The 18,995-nt window shown below is 53.8% G+C and overlaps 6 protein-coding genes across 6 annotated transcripts; 2 read left to right on the plus strand and 4 right to left on the minus strand.

Moving 5' to 3' along the window:
* Nucleotides 1-58: 58 nt before the first annotated feature.
* JN550_010681 (uncharacterized protein) lies at nucleotides 59-6,184 on the minus strand (the record flags this gene model as incomplete). The annotated part of the gene is made up of 7 exons (XM_049308962.1): nucleotides 59-1,731; nucleotides 1,788-3,871; nucleotides 3,935-4,048; nucleotides 4,095-4,184; nucleotides 4,766-5,262; nucleotides 5,327-5,878; nucleotides 6,104-6,184. 7 exons carry the CDS (start codon nucleotides 6,182-6,184, stop codon nucleotides 59-61), a joined length of 5,091 nt encoding a protein of 1,696 aa, XP_049167337.1.
* Nucleotides 6,185-6,584: 400 nt separating this feature from the next.
* Nucleotides 6,585-7,379, plus strand: JN550_010682 (uncharacterized protein; the record flags this gene model as incomplete). Its single annotated transcript, XM_049308963.1, has 1 exon — nucleotides 6,585-7,379. The coding sequence occupies one exon, from the start codon at nucleotides 6,585-6,587 to the stop codon at nucleotides 7,377-7,379; it is 795 nt and encodes a 264-aa protein (XP_049167338.1).
* Nucleotides 7,380-9,124: 1,745 nt separating this feature from the next.
* Nucleotides 9,125-9,457, plus strand: JN550_010683 (uncharacterized protein; the record flags this gene model as incomplete). Its single annotated transcript, XM_049308965.1, has 1 exon — nucleotides 9,125-9,457. One exon carries the CDS (start codon nucleotides 9,125-9,127, stop codon nucleotides 9,455-9,457), a length of 333 nt encoding a protein of 110 aa, XP_049167339.1.
* A 431-nt stretch (nucleotides 9,458-9,888) lies between these two features.
* Nucleotides 9,889-11,439, minus strand: JN550_010684 (uncharacterized protein; the record flags this gene model as incomplete). The annotated part of the gene is made up of 1 exon (XM_049308966.1): nucleotides 9,889-11,439. One exon carries the CDS (start codon nucleotides 11,437-11,439, stop codon nucleotides 9,889-9,891), a length of 1,551 nt encoding a protein of 516 aa, XP_049167340.1.
* Nucleotides 11,440-12,780: 1,341 nt separating this feature from the next.
* Nucleotides 12,781-16,682, minus strand: JN550_010685 (uncharacterized protein; the record flags this gene model as incomplete). The annotated part of the gene is made up of 3 exons (XM_049308967.1): nucleotides 12,781-13,570; nucleotides 13,623-16,541; nucleotides 16,639-16,682. The coding sequence occupies 3 exons, from the start codon at nucleotides 16,680-16,682 to the stop codon at nucleotides 12,781-12,783; spliced, it is 3,753 nt and encodes a 1,250-aa protein (XP_049167341.1).
* A 1,136-nt stretch (nucleotides 16,683-17,818) lies between these two features.
* JN550_010686 (uncharacterized protein) lies at nucleotides 17,819-18,687 on the minus strand (the record flags this gene model as incomplete). The annotated part of the gene is made up of 2 exons (XM_049308968.1): nucleotides 17,819-18,036; nucleotides 18,090-18,687. 2 exons carry the CDS (start codon nucleotides 18,685-18,687, stop codon nucleotides 17,819-17,821), a joined length of 816 nt encoding a protein of 271 aa, XP_049167342.1.
* Nucleotides 18,688-18,995: the final 308 nt, after the last annotated feature.

Consider the following 18,995-nt stretch of genomic DNA (forward strand, 5'->3'; position numbering starts at 1 on the left):
TAATGTAGAATTACGGGATCATAGCGAATTGAACACATGTGCAAAGGAACAGTCGAATCTATGCAAGCTCCACGCCTCCTCGCGCGGGAGTTACCAGAGGTGCCTGTATCCTAGACTCGGGTGGGGCCTGCTCTGTTAGTGCCCACAAATCTGGAGGATACTGTTGATATATGAGTGCTTGTTCCTGGGCCGTAATCTGCCTCCTTCGTGCCTCCCTGTCGAGGAGGTCCTTGTCTCTGTCTTCGATCTTCCAGTAGTCCTCAACATCGGTGACGACGGGGCTTTGATAGAGCAAATCCCAAGGATAGTACGTGAAGGGGACGCTGGGGAACCGCCTGCGCATCTCTTCTGACAGAAAGCGCCCAACCCTGGCGCTCGAACACCGAAACGCTATGTCGACTGGCATTAGACTCATGTTGTCTCTTCGGTACAGATCCGCCCCCGGAAACCCCACGACCCTCTGCATGATATCTAAGCAATCCAACGAAGCCGCCCAATGGACAAGGTTCCTGCCTTGGTGGTCCCTTTGGTTCACGTCGACATCCGAGTAGTCGAGCAAAGCCGCGATCGTATCCTTGAAACCCATGTCCAGGGCAGCTTGAGCCGCCGTGCGGCCGTTTCGATCCTGCACGATGGAGCTGGCACCATGAGACTTCAGGACCCTGCAACATACAGTATTGCCTTTGGCAGCTGCATAGTGGAGCGCAGTACTTCCGGAGTGGTCAATCTGGTCCAGGATGCTACCGTCGTTACAATTGAGTATGCATGTGTTGATGACGTTGGGCCAGTTGTTTAAGGCAGCGTGATGCAGCACTCCTTTCCCTGAAAGGTCAATATGCTTTATTAGTCCGGTGAAACCACAGTGATTCAAGAGCATATCAGCTAGGCCTTGATTATCCTGGATGAATGCGCAGATCAGGGGACTTAGTTGCCCTGGTTCTGGCAGCGGGGACGCAGCAGAAGCTCCAATCAACACCCGAGCAGCATCGGCATGGCCCCAGTACGTTGCCAACGCCAAAGGAGTGCGGCCTTGCTTGTCAATGATGTCGATACGGATTCCTGGTACCTGGAGGAGCTTCTTCATCCGGCTAAGTTTACGCATATATGTGGCCAGATGAAGTGCGGTATAACCCACAGCATCTTGTGCATTCACATCGAACACTCCATTCTCAAGAAACTTTTCCAAGACTTCATCCGTGCCATGCGGTATCAGCGAGTGCAACGCCGCTTGGCCCCTTCTGTTTTGTCGGTCGAGGTCCGTCTTCGGGTTGTCCATGATGATTTGGAAGATATCCCATTCTCCCGAGCGAATCGTGCTCTGCAAGATGGTTTCCGATACTGACTCATGGGGGTCGTTCGGGTTGGCGCCAAGTTCCAGCAACAGCAGCATCATCTCTTTCATTTTCTTCTCGTGGAGACGGAATGAGCAACCTTGAACGGCTCTCCACTCGCCTGATCTGGCATTCCATTTGTCATCGATATCGTACCCGTTCTCGTGGAACCTCCTCACTAGTTCCTGAGAGCCAATGAGGAGCGCTACCACGTTGAGGGGACTGATATAAGGCACACCTAACAGGGAACTGCCTGTGAACTTTGTCACCGCGAATACACTTTGCGACGATCCCATTGCGGCGTATTTGAGCCAGATATCATCCCGATGATTGACTCTTTGCAAATGATTCAAGTAGAAGTTGGCCGAGTATTCGAGGAGGGGGTGGTCGAAAACAATATCTGTGCAGAATGAGTAGCGTGTTTTGTAACGTCTGGAGACATGGTGGAGAGTTTACCTTCCGTTGGAGTTACCTTTGAAGCCTGAACCAAATCCTCCAATCCGAGGTAATCGAGACAGGCTTGTGCCATTTGATAGTGTGCTTTATCAAGCCAGCCTGGGTGTTTCCTCGACCAAGATGCATACAAATACTCATTAAACGAGAGGTGAACAAATGTGAAAGTCCCGTCGCTCTGGATGACCACGAACTCCGGGAAATGCTGACTGATGGACTCAGCAACGTTTCTCAACAGATCGATATCTGTGGATGACGAGGGAGATTCGTCAGATAAGAAAAGGGTCAGAAGAATGGTGAGTTCCATTTCTTTGAGTGGTCGTCTTGCAATGGCGATAATTGTGAATATAGCCCACATGTGTTGTCGTACATCCTTTGGGACCCTGTTTATCATCTCTTCGAAAAGATCGTCGATTCCAGCAGGGTTTGAATCCAGTTGCTTCAGTTTCTTCCGGACCTGTTCATTGTTCCAAAGGATACCCTTTTTGAACGACTCCCAGGCCACAACCGCCCACAGAAACATGCCAGATGCACGGCCTGTTATCTTCTTCAGTATCTGCTGTTTGTCATGATGTCCGACAGAGTCAGCGAAGCTCCTATTCTTCTTTTCGAAATCCTCGATGCAGAATTTGATATAGCTTTCCACCCCCGGCCGGTTTAATGAAGGTGACATATGGACCACCAAAACGGACTCCATTTCTGGCAAATGCGCAAAATTATATCGACTCGAGCATAATACTTTTACCTGGTGGCCAGGATGTTGCGTCTTGAGTTCTGCCACGACGTTCCAGAATCCAGAAAGGAGCGAAATAGCGTAGTCTGTTGCGAGTTCATCGATGGCATCTAACGCAATAACACATCGATTCATTTTCTCCATACCTAGAAGGTCTACAATTGCTGGCCACAACTTATCTGTTGTCGTTGAAATCGTTACCATGTAATTCACCCGTTTCTCCAGCCGGTTCCGCACAAGACTTTGCCCTTGAGGAAGAAGCTGCAGAAGCTGGTGGAGGATGGATCGAAGAACTGTCTCATCTGTTGTGGAACCATCCGGGTCATGAGAACAGAAAAAGCTTGCAACTTTGAAATCGTCGACTAGACCGGTATCCCGAGAGCCTGATTGGATCTCCTCCACAGCATACCTAGCTAGGACACTTTTGCCCGCGCCGGGAGGGCCCGACAGGAGCAGCATTGATGTTTGATCTGATCTGGACCATTTCCGAAATGCTTCGTGGCGAAAAAGCCACCCGCAGGTTCCCGTGTGTGGCTGTCGGGGTCGGAGCTGAGATGATCTGTAGTCATAGCAGTACAAAGCATCGAGTAAAGGCTTGCACTTGGCTTCGTCGTCCCCTAAAATGCACTCCTCCACGAGGTCGACGACCGCATTCTTTACAACATTGAAATGATGCTCGTTCCGAGGCGAAACCCTGGCAATCTGCCGGTGATCTTCATTGATCGGGATAGTCCGCTCATTCGGGAGACCGAGGATGGCGGAGAACGGTTCGACAATCAGCGAAGGCCCGAGTGGCTTCTGTTCGTAGAGCGAAATAATCGACAGAGACTTGAGCAAATTCTTCGACTGCTGCGTGATTTGTTCCAGAATCGGTGATGATGTCTTTAGAGCTGCCAGCAAATCTGACCTGACACCGCTGCCAAATGTCGCCACGTTCGCTAGTCTGGAAAATATGCTGGCATAACTTGCTGAGATGGACCCGCGGTGCGGTGTTCCCATAAAAATGGCACCTTGGGTACTATTAATCAAGTCCTTGTATTCTTCGCCAGCCAGAGTTCCCGAGATCAGCATCTGTTTGAAAAGCAAGCCTCCAAGACTATGGCAGATAAAGATAAGGGGCCTTTGTCTGCTGTCGTCACGGCGCCGCTCATGATCAAGACTCGACAGCAAGTCCCGGGAAAACCCGTCAAGGGTCATGGTCGAACTGCTAAAGAAGACAGCCGAATCGTAGCCATAAGTGAATATTCGCGCCTCGGGGACATGAGCTGGCAGTGAGTCACGCAGCCACAAGTGACCATCTTTCTCAGACCAGGTGTTGAATGCATCGCCATTCAGCCCATGAAGAGCAACTATACTAAGGGGATTGTAAGCTGTGCTGTGCGGGTGTGGTAGAAGTTCACGATGAATGAGAACCTACTCGACCTTGCAGACGTTGGGGGAGCCTGATGGGATATGTAACACAAACAAGCCATGCCGCTGTCCAGGTCTCCTAGAGGTAGCAGCCATGCTTGGTGAGATCTGCTGCTGTACCCTACGGCAGCCGTTTCAATGCCACTTCAGAGGTAAAGTAAGAGTACCTCATCAGAAGACTATGGCGTTCAGCTCGCCATATGATGCGAGGCTGAGCGCGGGGTAATTCGACTTTGATCGCCAGTTCAGCTGGGTGGCTGTGCTTGGAACATCAGACAATTGTAGCCAATGGCCACATAGAGATGATAGTGCAAATCAGATACCCAACTTGATGCTACGGAATTTACCGAGAAAGGCGCATGCTATAATCACCTGAGCGATGGCATGTATACCACTCTCCCTTTTCTCAGCCAATTTTGGAATCCGCTTAGACAGTAAAGATGCTTGTAAATGAGTAAATGCATAGGCCGAAATTCGGTGAGGCAGAATGAGTCGACCTTGTCGTATTGAGAAGTCCCCATCACCATACGTTGTCGCATGTGCTGCGACCAGCGCGGTTCTTCTACTCGAAACTTCACCTAAGATATATCTCCTCGGTGTCTGATCATATGAAATGCCCTGTTTATGAGTATAGAAGAACTCGGCCGGGATTCGAAATGTCTTGCTATTCATTACCTTTGCGGAGGTAGGGGACAGTCAAGACGACTAATGTAAGGCAACCTGTTATCGGTGCTCTTCGACATGGTAGCTCCTTTCGCCTACATCTGTGTATTCGATATGACGCCGCAAACATGAGACCCGACACAGGCCTGCCTGCCTGCCTGCCTGCCTGACTCACCCATGCCATATCTCCATTAGCCTGGCTGCACGAAGAGATGCTGCCCTCACGTCTTCTGTCGCTGTCTTCCCTGCCAAGTCCCTGAACCGAGAAATCCAGAACTCCCACCGTTTCGCATTCAGGCCCGAATCGCCGTCGAATAGCGAGCCGCCTTTGAACATCCGCTCCTCTGTCTCGTCCAGTTTTCTACCCGCCTGGAGTTGTTGGTATAACAGGGGCCCATTGTGCTCGATGATTTGAGCAGCCGTCATGATACGGCAGTCGACGAGCAGCGGGGTCGTGGTGATGTCTTCCTCCAGAGCGGCCCGCAGCATCCAGATGGAGTGGTCTTCGGATCGAAGAACACCGGCAGCATTTAGTCTGGCGAAGAAGGCGTTGGAGTTGACCCACTTTCTGGTTATCTCCGCCTTTTCTTCATCGTTTTCTGGGGTCTTGGGTCCGTTGAGCCATTCCCTCACTTGCGCACTCAGGACGGGGAGATCCGCCCATAAACGTGACTGCAGCAGCCCGTATTAGTACACACAACCATGGCCCCCTCGCGAGAACAGATTGAATTCTTACATCCCATACTTTGATGCCGGCGTCGGGCAAGAGAGCCAGTTCCCGAACGACCCTCACGAGCTTATCTTGGGCGGGGTGGTCGTGGGGTACCTGCTCCGCAATGCTAATCAGGTCGGCCCAGGCAGACCACAATGCTCCCTCAGCTGCATCCTCCCCCTTCTCGACGACACTGTTGGCGATTACCTGCGCCGCGTCGGCTGTAGATCTGGAGCTTGAGAACTTCAAGTAGTCGCCAAACGTGTCGAGGATCCGCGGGTTGATCTGCCTGTTCGCGTCGCGGCTCTGCTGGAGGGCAATATCGCGCGCCATGGTTGTCTGGTATCTTGTGAGCAAGCGCAAGTGCTTGGCAAACTGCTTCATGAGCCGTCGGCGTGTAGGTTGAGTGATCGCTGCAATATATGTATTCCAGTCCCAATTCACCAGTTCTTGACACCTCATTTGCAGCTTCCTAATGCGGTACCGACCCGGGCTCCAATTTGCCGGTACGTCATCAGCACGGGCCATTTGGTCTTGGGCGTCCAATTCGAGGTCACATCGGAGCAACGTGGTGATCTAGGGACCGAGACCAACGTCAGGTCTTGGTATTATTCTCTTATTCTCCAAGCACACGTCGAAGTCTACAAAATATACGCTCAATCATCTGTCCTTTCTGTCTTGGACATGACGCAAAAGTATTGTCTAGAGCCACTAATGCCCAGGAGGACGAAGCGCCTCTGGCAAACCATCAAAGCACCAAATGAACCAAACATGGTCTGTATTTCCACCTTTATAACGCACAAGCATCGGAGCGGCGTAGTATGTAGTGTAGCTAGGAATACCTGATCGGCCTCCTATTTCTTCACAGATTTGCGTCTCCATGAGTGTTTGTGGCATCAGCGGCGAAGTTTACGATGCCGTAGGCTTCAACTCACCATGAGATGCCGCTGGCGTAATATGGAATAACCATGGAACTCCGTTGTCCCTTCGACCGCAATGCTGCGCTTTTGGAGACTTTTACCCGTGGCGCGTTCTCTCTGGACTTGACACGGTCCATTGAGCGCTATCGGTTGCTGGGAACCTCAGGAACCCAACGCCACAGGCGTCTTGGATTCCTGGCAATCACACTCGTTGTGGACTTTTCATCTTCGAGCGCCTTGAAACACCAAGAACACGCCTCGCTACAGGAACAGCAGCGAGACATCTGGGGCTGCCTTTCAAATTCCTCCTCGAAGAACCTGTCCACCAGCTGACCTCAGGGCGAGCCAAGCCAAGCCAAGCTATGGCCAGTAACGACTCGAGCGACACCTCTACCACCCTAGACGTAGATGATGAGCCCAGCTCCATCACCCGCGCCGAGGCTTGTAGTACTGGGGCAGGATCGGATGGCCAACGCGTCTCAGCCACAGAGTCACCGCCGCCCAGCATCGAGGGCTACGAAAACTGTGAGATCTGCTTCGACGATGCCCTCTCTACCCAGTTCACAACCCTCCCTTGCGAGCATGGACACAGGTTCATGACTTTGTGTATCACCACATGGTTCCAGCAACTCTACAACCAGCAGGGACCCCAGGTACACTGCCCCAAGTGTCGTGAAGAGTTCAAATACACTGCATGCGGTCATCCCCTGGAGGCGCATCGCCTTGTGGAGCCCAGAAACGTTCTCAAGGCTGATCTGATGGTGGCTGAATGCTTGTCATGCCAGAGGGAAACGCGATCCCGTCGCTTTCTGAAAATTCGGCGTGACTTTGACAAGCATGAAGGACCTGACTGGGACATGATTGAACCCGGCGACTTGTCCCCAGCCCTAGAGGCACTGGCTGCTGTCAGATTCGCCGACGAGTACGAGGAGCTGAAGGAGGACTTCGCAAACCGAGTTCGACTGATGGAAGCAGAGCTCGAGGAGCTGAAGGAAGACCCGGTCTTGTCAGACTCGAATTCCCATGTCTGGGCACTGGAGTCAATCCTCGCGGGGATCGAACGTATGAGGAACGCGCCCCAGGAGGCGGAAATCCTTCACCCAGAGATATTCGACTCACCCTCAGAGGAAGACGACGAAGACAACGACGATGAGTAAGGGAAAGGGATGCATATGCGGCGTACTGGTCACTAGAGTGGTGGAAATGTTCCGGAGGGTCTTGGTTCAATCATGCTTGTGTAATCGTCGCAATACAATAGATATGGAGGCTGCATCTTCCGTGGGGCTTTGTCACTCTTGGAAAGAGGTTACCATCAGTTGGCTTCACCACGCCTCAGTCCTCGATGAAATAAAAGCCACATGCTGCGCTTTCGTCACCCCGCAGTATTCACCGTGAGCACATGATTCTTGGTCGATTCACATGGAAACGTTGATCTCGATGCAGCTGTTTGTGAGGGAATCTCGCATATTTTGTGGGTGCTGCGGTCAACTTGCCATTGCAAAAGTGGCATAGAACTAGTTATGCGCGGTGATCTGCAATTACTTCATGGTCTCAATCCCTGTAGAGACATGTGCCTGTCGGATCGAAATGCACGTGAAATTGGACCAATAAGCTGCGAGGACGAGAGCATCTCATGTCCCAAATAGGCGTCGAGCTGGCTGTTTTAGTTCGATGATTGATGGTTGAGTAAGGGCATTGATTCCATCGCATCGGCCAATCCCTGCGACAGACAAAGCAAGTCACGACTCGATCTACGCTAAGCATCATGTCACACCGAAATCAAGAAACTTGTTCAGCTTGCAGCCCCGTCTGATCTTCAAGAGACGTTTCGGTGATATTCAGTGATTCTCAGGGGATTCGCTCACAGGAGCCACAGACGGAGTTCCCGGCAAACCCACGAGCCAGCCAAGGAAAAGCCAAGGGCGAGAAGAGTCGTAAGCCTGCGATCCAATGGATCCAACGGCAGTCCGATGTCCGCAGCCTCACCTGCGCTGATGAGCCGCAGTCCCGAGCCAGAGTTGTCGCAAGGGCTTTAGCGGGCGCTTAATGCACGATCCCGCTGACAGAGTGTCGAGTGTTTGCGTGTGCCAACCCCAGTAGCAAGAACTCTCAGCAGGGTCCGTTGGTGGGAGGTTGGGGGAAACGGGTGGTTGGCTCACAGGGCTTCCTTTGGGCTGAACTTTTTCTAGACACCCCCGTCTCTGCCAGTCCTACTCCATGGCTCCATGGCTCCCCAGCAGGGACCCTACAGACTCCATAAAAGTCAATGACGACAGCAAGGGTCTCGATAGGGCACTTGATACCCGGGTGCTGGCAGCGGGACGATGCTGGCAACTGGGGCCTGGGTACCCATTTCTGCGTCGTTTTAGACTTCAGATGTCATAGCCGCACGATCCGGGACTGGAGGGGACGCCCCGGCGCCCGCAATGGCGTTGGCTAGCGCGCCACGCACAGCGAATCGTCAGCCGCCTCCCGTACACCATGGTGAGCATGGCTTCAGCCCAAGCTCGCTACGGTTTAGCAAGTCCTCGTGCTACCCGAATGCCCAGGGATGCATGGCGGGCTCGACGCTTTGATCAGTGGGACACACTGGTCTAGGGCCGCGAGTTCGCACTGATCGCTTGCGTGCGCGGCATCACCGCTGCTTTCGCGGGGCATGACGTCGGATCTTTCGGATACTAAGTAGCGGTCGCGGAATGCGTAGCACGATATATTTCGACCCGGGACCCCGAGTAGAGTTGCAGGTCGTGTTTTCGTTGTAACCCCAGAATACCACGAGCTACCGGCCCGCTTCTCACTCGTTGTGACCCTGTCACACAAGTTCTGATACCCCTGTCCCCTGCCGTCGTCCAAGACCTCCACCATCTGGACCCTACACCCACCACACACAGCCAAAAACAACATGAGCTCCTTGATCGTCACCATCGTGGTGGTCGTTGTGTTAGTCGTCGTTCTCGGCGGCGGCATCCTGGCATGTGCACTTGGCTGGGAGAAAATCATCGCCCGGGTGACACCCAACCGCTGGCAGAGAAAGCCACAGCCTTCTCTTAACGAGAAGTGGCCCAAGGACTATCCCTACCCATCACGAAGCTCGGTCGAGACCGACTGGGCAGGATCCCCTATCAGCTCACCTGCGTCGTCCCCTGTGGCATCGCCGAGCTCCTCCCCAAGGTCTTCGAGACACAACTCCGACTCCCTGACAAAAGGACGCTCTTCCATGCGCGAGTATGTTTGAGGGTTATTAGCTACTATAGCACTTGCGACTTACGATATCATGATTTACGAACAAGGGCATTGGCGTTTTGAGCATAGGTGGTGACAAGATGCTCTCCACATGGACACATGGAAGCAGCAATCAATCTCTCGGGTGGTTCCTTGTTTTTGTTTCTTTCTTCTTTCCAACAGCATCATCGGAATCATCACAAACATATGGAATTGGCGTTGCATTGGGAAAGGTGTCATTTAGGATTATATATGATCCACTACCAGCGATGGGCGCTGCATAGGTATCTCGTGGTAGTTATACTACATCACATCAGATCTCTTTACACCAAATTCAAATTATTCACAGCTCACCACAGCCATCAAAACCATGAGATATGTTGTCACACATCAATCATTATTATAATCCTACATTACTACAGTGGCCGAACCCATAGATTCTGATCATTGATCTACCCGGCCACGATTCAAGTCAATCTCGGCAAGCTTAATAGGCTTCGTACGGCGTACGGCCTTGTGTCCCACGAACAACACTACAAAGATCACCAAGCTGATATAGGCAGCGAAAAAGTCGCTGGTGTTCCACTCGATGAACACGGTGAACCCGTTAGTAAGCAGGATCAGGATGAAAAAGAACAGCCCGTACCATGCGAGGTACGGCATCCAAGGGGCTCGGTATGGCAGGTCGTTTCGGGACAGGCCTTGGACTCGGAGAGCCTTCATGAAGCGCAGGTGGCAGACGCTGATACAAGACCAGGTGATGAAACCGGCGATTGCCGTGATGTTCATGAACCAGTTGAAGACATCGGCACCACTCGAGGACAGGTTGAGGAAAGCCAGCAAGCCAAAAGCCGAGGTAAACAACACGGCGACGTACGGGGTGCCGTTTCGGTTGAGGCGTGCCATAAACTTGGGCGCGTGACTCTCGTCGGCCAAGGCAACGATGATTCGGCTGCCACTGTAGCAGTTCGACTGTGCGGCCGAGAGCACGGCAGTGAGGAGGACGGCGTTGATAATGTCGGGCAGGACCGACACGCCAGCCAGGTTACAGGCAATCACCAACGGCGACGAAGACGCATCGCTGGAATCTCCCAGCAATCCACCGTTGTCGTAGGGCACGAGCAGACCGATGAAGAAGATGGTCGATACGAAGAGACTGAAAATACCCCAGAATGTCCAGCGGATAGCCGAAGGGACGGCCTTGGCGGGGTCGGCCGTCTCGCCGGCTCCTACACCCACAAGCTCGGAACCCTGGTAACTGAATCCAGCGGTCACTAGGACCGACCAGAAGCCCACGAACTTGCCGGTCGCACCCGTGTAGATGGACTCGGCGAACGGGCCAGGAGTCACCCAGTAGCGAAAGCCGAGATATCCCTGCTCGCCAGCACCGGCGTTGATGCAAATGGCGAAGATGATGAAGCCAATGATGGTCACGACCTTGATGCTCGAGAGGTACATCTCAATCTCGCCGAACCACCGCACCGGGAGCAAGTTGATGCACGTGAAAACGACCCAGAAGACGGCAATAAAGATAGCGATGCTGAGAGACTTGTTCCAGTACTGGATGATGATACCGGCCGCCGTGAGTTCCAGGGCAAATGTCATGGCCCAGCTGAACCAGTAGATCCAACCCATGGCAAAACCGAGAGACGGGTCGACGAATCGGGAGGCGTAAACCGTGAACGAGCCGGGGACGGGGATGAAGCTGGCCATCTCTCCCAAGCTCACCATGACCGAGAAGACGATGGTGCCGACGAAGACAAAGGCGATGAGGGTGCCGACCGGACCGGATGTCGACAGGGCGGTACCGCTACCCAGGAAAAGCCCGGTACCTATCGTGCCACCGATGGCGAGGAACTGGAGATGGTGGCTCTGCATGCCACGCTTGAGCTGGGTGTCGGCGGCCTCGATGTCCTTGGAGCCATTGAGCGAGTTGGAGCCCGAGGCGTCGCTGGCCGGCTTGACCTCGAGGTCCGTTGACTTCTCCATCATCATGATTGATTCTTCCTGGAGCGTCCGCTGCGGGCAGACGGCGCACAAGTCACGACGGGGAAGATGGGAGGTGGTCGTGTGAAGGAGAAGGGGACACGCTCTTCGACTTGTAAAGCAGCTCTACTACCACAGAAAGACAGAAAACACCTCCTCGGGCTCGGGGGCTCACTGGAGCTCCAAAGCTTTAATATGGAAATCTGTACCTACCGACGCTATGCGCGAGCGGCGACGTCGCGCGCGGTCGCGGAGCCTGGACGAGCTCCATATCGCGGGTCCGCCCATCACCCATGAAAATTTTCTCGTACTGGCAAAGAGAGCTATGGGAGCACGCTGAAACCTCACCACGCGATCTTCGTGAGGTGACGTTGGAATCCGGGCCCTGCAGAGCGCCCGGCCGGAGGCGCGCTAGGGAGCGGGAGGAAATTTTCTGCACCCACCGGCCAGGGCGGCGCGGCCAATCAGCGCCCGGCCTGACTAAGAGAAATCGCCTCACGTCCCTACAGCGGTCCGATTGACAGGTCGTCCCAGCGTTTGCGGGCCACGCCGTCGCCGAGGCTTGTCGCATAGAGGTTCCATATAGAGATTGCAGAGCCGATCATGTCGGTCAAGCGAATTGGTCACGCGTGCAAACACTGATAACAACGGTCCGCCCCGTACCGCAACCATACGATGTCGCCCCCTATAGGGTGCTTTGCAGTTGTCTCGGTTGGATATATACTTGGCCACCCGCGTTGCAAGGGTTTTCTTTCGGCTACAGCTCCGGACAGCCCCTGTCGGTAGTAGAAGCTAACGTGGACGGAAGGCATTAGACTTATTATGTCCCTTGTGTCAAGACCACCTGTATGACGGACAACGTCGATCCTCGCCGGATAAGGCTCAGCATATTCATGGTTCCATACGAATTCAGCAAACCTGATTCTCTCTATAGTGACCCTTTCACTGAAAATTCCCCGCATCCGCCAGCGGTTGGGATTGGTCACTGTCATTGAGATATAAGTCACATCACATACAGAAGCCGATGCGTCAAGGTGCCACCTAACTTCTCAACAGCGGCTACGAACAGTCACAGGTCAGACTTCAAAAGCCAAGTGATTACAGACGATCAAGACGGGATGGGGCTTTTGAAATATTCTTGATTTCCTCGTGTACTCACAGAACATGTCTCTGCTGTTGACGTTGTTGCCAATGGCTGGCTGGTATCGGTATCCCCCACCCGGAGAAAAATCCTATGATATATAACCTCATGTGTCATCTCCTGATCCATTTTGACGCCTTGCTGGTGAAGCCTTGCCCGTTCTAGAAAACGATTGCTCTGGTTGCGCCATGCTAGAAAGAACATAAACCCTAAATCATATCCGGTGTGCCTCTTTGATCGTCCCTCGTTCCCCTTCCTATAATTTGAGAGAGTTCTGCGAGCTTGACCGGTTTCGTCAGAAACAGGTCCAGGCCGCTCGCAAATGCCTCTTGCTGCGCATCATCGGAAGCCAATCCCGTCAGGGCGTAAATGGCGCAGCGGGGAAGCTGCTTGTCACGCTCGAACGCGCGTATGTGCCTAGCAGATTCGAAGCCGTCCATGACAGGCATTGAAATATCCATAAGGATGCACTTGAACTGGCCGTTGCCTTTTTTGAACGTCTCCAAGGCCTCAAGACCATTTGAGGCTGTCTCATACACGCGACCGAGTTTTTTCATGTATACGGTGAGTATTTTGAGGTTGATTGCGTTATCCTCGACAAGTAAATAACGAGCGACAGGAACGACCGGTGATCCGGTCTTCCCTCTAGGAGTACTACCCTCTGAGGGGAACTGTTCCAGCTCCATGTGCTGTGGTTCTGTGCGCTGCAACTCTTTGGGTTGCTGCTCAGTCGATATCGACCAAGGTTCTGTTGGGCCCTTCGGCAAAGAAGGTGGGAGCTCCGCTGCATGGTCGTCGACAACTCCGTTAGGTTCGACGTCGGGTTCGGGAAGGTATTCTGGGCCTACATCCGGCGACGTCTTCGACGTGTCCGTAGGGCTTGCTGTCTCTGCAACGTCGAATTCGGATGGTACTTGCGTCGATAGAGCGGACTCCTGGAGCTTTGACCAGCGCTTAAAGCACTGGAGAAGGATCTTCGCAAGCTTTCGAGGACCAAGGCTAGAAGTGACAGGTTAGCGAGTTTTGGGAGGACAATCATGATGATACTCACGGCTGTGAAATGAAGTCGACAACACCCACACCATCCTTACGCATGAACCGAGGAGATGTAGATAATTGTCGTGCAGCTAGAGCGCTGCGACATATCGCGACTGTCGGGGTTGAAGTATGGTCCCGCGCCACAAGTTGATCTAAATGGTGCGCTCCGCACAGAATAAGGTCCGGTAGAAGATGGTTGGCTTCACTGGGCTCAATGATGTGCATATGTAGCCATTCTTTGCAAACCTTTACCAACATGGCGTGTTCGTCAGTCAGGGCCTGCATGGCAACGTCGGTAGAGGGTATCCCTTCGACGGACGAATAGCCAGTAATGGCAACGCGCAGTCCCTTCAGTTCACACACCTGGGCCCGAAACTCAGCCTGTGTATCAGTTGGCAAAGAGCCCCCGGGCGTTGGCGGCAGCGTCTTTCTGAGTGGAACTTTTACAACCACTGTCGATCCCACGCCGAGTTTACTTCGTACATGTATCGAACCACCCATGGCACCGACAATCTTATGCACCAGGCTAAGACCAAGACCCGTGCCGGGAGTCAAGCTATCTACTTGTGAGAACGGCCGGAAGAGGCGATGGTGCAAAAATTCTTGGGACATGCCACAACCGGTATCTGCCACTGTAAAGCAGACCATGCGCTTGTTTTGTGGTTTCCCAGCCAGTGGCTCTTGGTGTAGGGTAATCTTGACGGATCCGCGTGCTGTGAACTTCAGTGCATTGCCCAAAACATTGAGCAGTATCCGCCGGATCGCCCCCGGCTGAGTGGTGAATGCCCAGCGCGAATTAGCATTGATATCGAGGCTGACCACAACATCTCCCAACACAACCTGAATCTGGCCAGACCTACCGCGGATACCTAAAGCCTCTATAGCCTTCGCACTATCAAGTCTGCGCATGGCATCCATATCCGCGTCCTGGGACCCCTGCCCATCGACGAGCCGTGTTACAGACTGAGTCTGAAAGCAATGGCCCGCGAAGACGCTTTCCACAACCTGCTCTGCGACAACATCGACCTCGACATCTGAAGTAATACTCATCATGCCAGTCTCGATGGACACGTCGTTACTGGAAGAGACGCCACGTTTCCCCCGGATACTGTTCCGGCGGTCTGTGGTAGATGTTTTGAACTTGTTTATTTTAGTCCAGTCGAGAAGGTGATCGATGGTATCTACAAGGGTGCGGCTGCAATTCTCGATCGAGTTGAGAACGTCCTTCTGGAATACATCCATCTCTGTGTCTTGGAGGAGCTCAGCACCGAGAACAATGCCGTGAAGAGGAGAGCGTAATTCGTGGGACAGGGAGCCAAGGAGATCCGTCTTTGTTTTGTTGAGGAGCATTTCGCGTGCGCGCTGGACTTCGGCCGTTGCTATGCTCGCGAATGCGATCAAATAACTAAGCTCGCCTTCGACTGTGAAGGTACGGGTTGCTGTTTTGGTGTAGGCAAACCCGCCGGCGAGCCAGCGTTGCCTGTGTGCGTCCCACACGGGGAAAAATGCCACGCTCCGAGCCCCCGGGAAAAGTGAGATGATATTCGTCCCGTCGTTCTTTCTAGACCATGATTTGCTTCTAACGGGCTGTGGTCTAGCATTCTCAGGCTGCGAGACTTGTGTAGACGGAGAGGGGGTCAAAGGAACCGAGGAGGCATCATCACTGGAGTCTGATGACTGCAAGGAGCCGTTCCCATCGAAATTGAAAATCTTGCCGTGGGGATACCGTCGGAGAAGCTTACTCAAATACTTTTCGGGTATGACTGTCGACCCCGGTGCACCATCGACGCTGGAGCGCAGAGAATCGGAGAATCCAAGCACACGACAAGGCGCATCCTGGGCAAAGGATGACTGAAAGGCTCTTCCCTCATCACTGCTCGACGACTCGGTACCATGCATGTTATCTGTGCGAGTGACATCGCCACCAAAGGACGAAATCGCTGCATCCAGGAACAGAACGCCTTCAACCTCGACAGACTCTCTCAACACATTTGCCGCCTTGGAGAGAATATGTTTCAGGTTGCTCATCTCGGGGTTTTCTTCCGGTTTCGGGGAATCTACTATGACGACAGCCTCAAGACGCCGGCTGAGAGTGGTGTTGGTCTCCACAGAAGGGGAAGACGGCGTCTCTGTGTCCAGAATCCCGTTCAGACTCCCGTCAGGGCTGTCTACTTCAACCCGCTGTTTCTCTTGGAGGGTCTGCTGCTTCGCGTTGAGCGAGCCCTCGAGCCTGAAGTCGTCCTTGAACGAGTCGACATTAGGGCCCTCCTGCCAGCCGGCCAGGCTAGCCTGGCCTTCGACAAACGAGCCGACACCGCGGACCATACGATCGGCGCGACGATGGCCATCCCTAGAGCGTATGGCGCCCAAGTAAGTCATGACTGATTGGGACAAATCCTGCATCAGCGCAATCGAGGCCTCGTCCAGTTCCTTTCTGGCCTCAGCGCCATATACGCTCAGCACGCCGATGTTGATGCCCCTGGCGGTCCGGAGGGGGGTGGCCGCGTAAAAGCGATGTGGCCAGTCCTTGAAGTACGGATTCTCGGACAGGCGCAGCTCCTCGGACAGATCCGAGATGACGGACACAGGCAAAGATCTGGGGTCGGTGGGCTGGGACGCGCCAAGCGTGTTCTGGAGAACATGCTCGCACATGGAGACCGAACGGGGCACAGCGAGGCCGCATAGCAGGAGCCGATCAGAACCTTGGCGACAAAGTGTTGACGGCGAGAGGGGACCTTGAGGGGTGGCCTCGGCAACCACGTACTGCCAGCTCTGGTCGAAAAGGGATATGATGGCGCGAGAAGCGTTGAAGCGCAGCGCTGCCAGCTGGGCCAAGCCGGTCAGGACGGTGTCGCTGGATGTGAGATGCGCCGAGGATTGGAGCGTCGGTCCCGTCTGGTAGGATAGGTTCATGAGCTGCGGGGCGGCATATCTAAACGGGCGCACTTGGAGGTCAGGCAGATGCCCAGCTTTGGTAGAGGGCTGCCAGGAAGGAGAGGACCCGGCGACGAGGTTCTTGGGCGACTGACCTGAATGTTTCCCGGCCGCGGGCGGCTTCTGACACGGTAGCCATGGCTCTAGCGGGGGGGGCAACGGGCAGGTCCCGAGGCCCAGGGCTCGACAGACGGAAAGCTATCGATGGTCACATGGACGCAAGCGGTCGCATCAGGCGCGACAAGTGCAGCGAAATCCGGTCGTTGTCATTTGGTCGGGCAGGAGAAGGCGGCGGGCAGGTAGGGGCAGGTTGGTAGGCAGGTAGGTTGCGGTGGTGGTGGCGAAGTCGAAATCGTGACATTGGGGGATGGAGTTGAAAGATGGGATTCACCTGCAGACCAGCAGAAGCCGATGGTCGATCCCTCACCAGCGGGGCCCTAAATTGCCCACCGGCTTGACTGGACTGGGCCTCCCAGCAACTACTATGTATAAGGGTCCTCCTGTCTGGACCAATGGGCCCTTGGGGAAGAGGGGGGTTCAAGGAGGTCCCGTTCCCAAAGCTTCCCAGAATCAGCCCTAGCTGCCAGACTTTGGCTCGAGGCCTGGAGGCCCAGCCAGCGGCGGCAACTGAGGGATCTGAGGCGTGAATGCTAGCGCTGCTCCGGCGCCTTGGTGCCGCCCAATCACAGCGTCGCCTGGGCCCCCGGACCTACCCTCAAGCGACCTAGCCTGCAGAAGCACCTTGCTCTGTTACTTTTCCATGCACGCAGTAGCAGGGGTTGGCATTTGTGCCGACCGTTCTAGATTCCATCCCGATCAGCAGGATGCGGGACGAGGCGGGCTCACACCCATCACACAGCAGATAAGGCATGGAAACCAAGTTATAGGTGTGTGGATCTCATAAGTCTATATACGCCTTGTAGTAACTCATCCGATACGATCTTTCTCGACACGCTATACTCCCCTATCGTCCTATGAGTCATGCCCTTTGCGTCGCTGGGTCCTCGAAACAAAACATGGCAATTTCAATTTATGCCGTGGAGGGGGAACAATAAACAGTCGTTTTCCCCGCCCTTCCAATTTGGCATGTTCAATTGTGAACAACTACCACCTGCTGTAGGTACGGAATGCGCTAAAGACACCTAGGTACCTAAGTATGTATACTTACCTGTGTACGCAACAACTCCTCTCGCCCAGGGGTTATGATGTTAGAACTACACATCAGGTAGGCATATGCAGCGTAGACAGAGCCCCTCGGCCCAACGATGTCTGTCATCAATATGTGGATGGGACAACACAAAGCCGGCCTCCGTCATTCAGGAGGACGAAGCCGTTGCAGTAAGCCCCAGCTCGGCTTGCAAGGTACAATATCGACCCGGCCATCTCCTCTTGCGTGCCGAATCGCCTTGCCGGCATGAATGCTGGATGATCCACTGCCTCGGATTCAGGGTCGCGAGTGTCCATGATGGGCGAGGCCATTTCCGACGGGAACCCTGCACGGCTGGTCAGCCTAGTCTCGTACAACTCACAGGCCCAGGAAACTCACATCCGGGAGCTATGGTGTTGACCCTGATCTGATAAGGCGCCAGGTTGGTTGCGGCTTGCTGCGCCAACTGCGCAATCGCCGCCTTGCTTCCCGCGTACCCTGGAGGCGCTGACCGCTCACGGCTAAACGACCCCACGCTTCCTACGAAAACAACTTGGCTCTGCACCGAGGGAATCGTGCTCTCTGCAGTCAGGGGCGCTCCGAACCCTCCCTTTAGCGCAGTCTGGTTGCCGGCATCGAGAAGACCCAAGAAAGCAAGCATCGTAAAGTATGCCCCCGTGATATTGATATGAAGTACGCCTGTGAAGTCTTCCATTGCAACGTCGTCAAATAGGCGCCTTCTAAGCTCGTCGATGTTCATTTGAGGGTCAAAACCCTGTGGTGGTCCATATGCTCCTGAGTTCACGATAACGAGGTTCACGTAGCCAGAGTCTTTGGCAACAACGTCTGCAGCCGCCTGTAGTGACTGCTTTGAGGTGACATCACATACCAGTGGACTGATAGCAGGGTGGGTAGTAGCTGCTGCTTCCAACGGTGCTTGACGTCGACCAAGAATGTAGACCTTCTTTGCGCCAGCTCCTGCGAGAGCCTTCGCCATCATCAGCCCCAGCCCTTGATGGTATTAGACATGGTAGAGATATAAAGGTCCCTGGAGAGTTACCAGTGCAGCCGCCACTTATTACGGCAACAATTCCATCAACTCTGAATAATGCGGAGGAATCCATCGCAGGCTGGTTGTTCGAATGTGAGTTGACAATAAGAGCGTCATGGTGTGATTGACTGAGCTTTCCGATAATCAAGATTCGCCATCAAGTTCCAACTTATAAATATAATCATGCAAACGTTCCTTGACGGATTAATAATGGCCACTTTGCTTAAGTCCGCTTCTCATCATTGTATCACACT

This window comes from Neoarthrinium moseri, assembly GCF_022829205.1.
Source record: "Neoarthrinium moseri strain CBS 164.80 chromosome Unknown scaffold57_Wmoseri_CBS_16480, whole genome shotgun sequence".
NCBI lineage: Eukaryota > Fungi > Ascomycota > Sordariomycetes > Amphisphaeriales > Apiosporaceae > Neoarthrinium > Neoarthrinium moseri.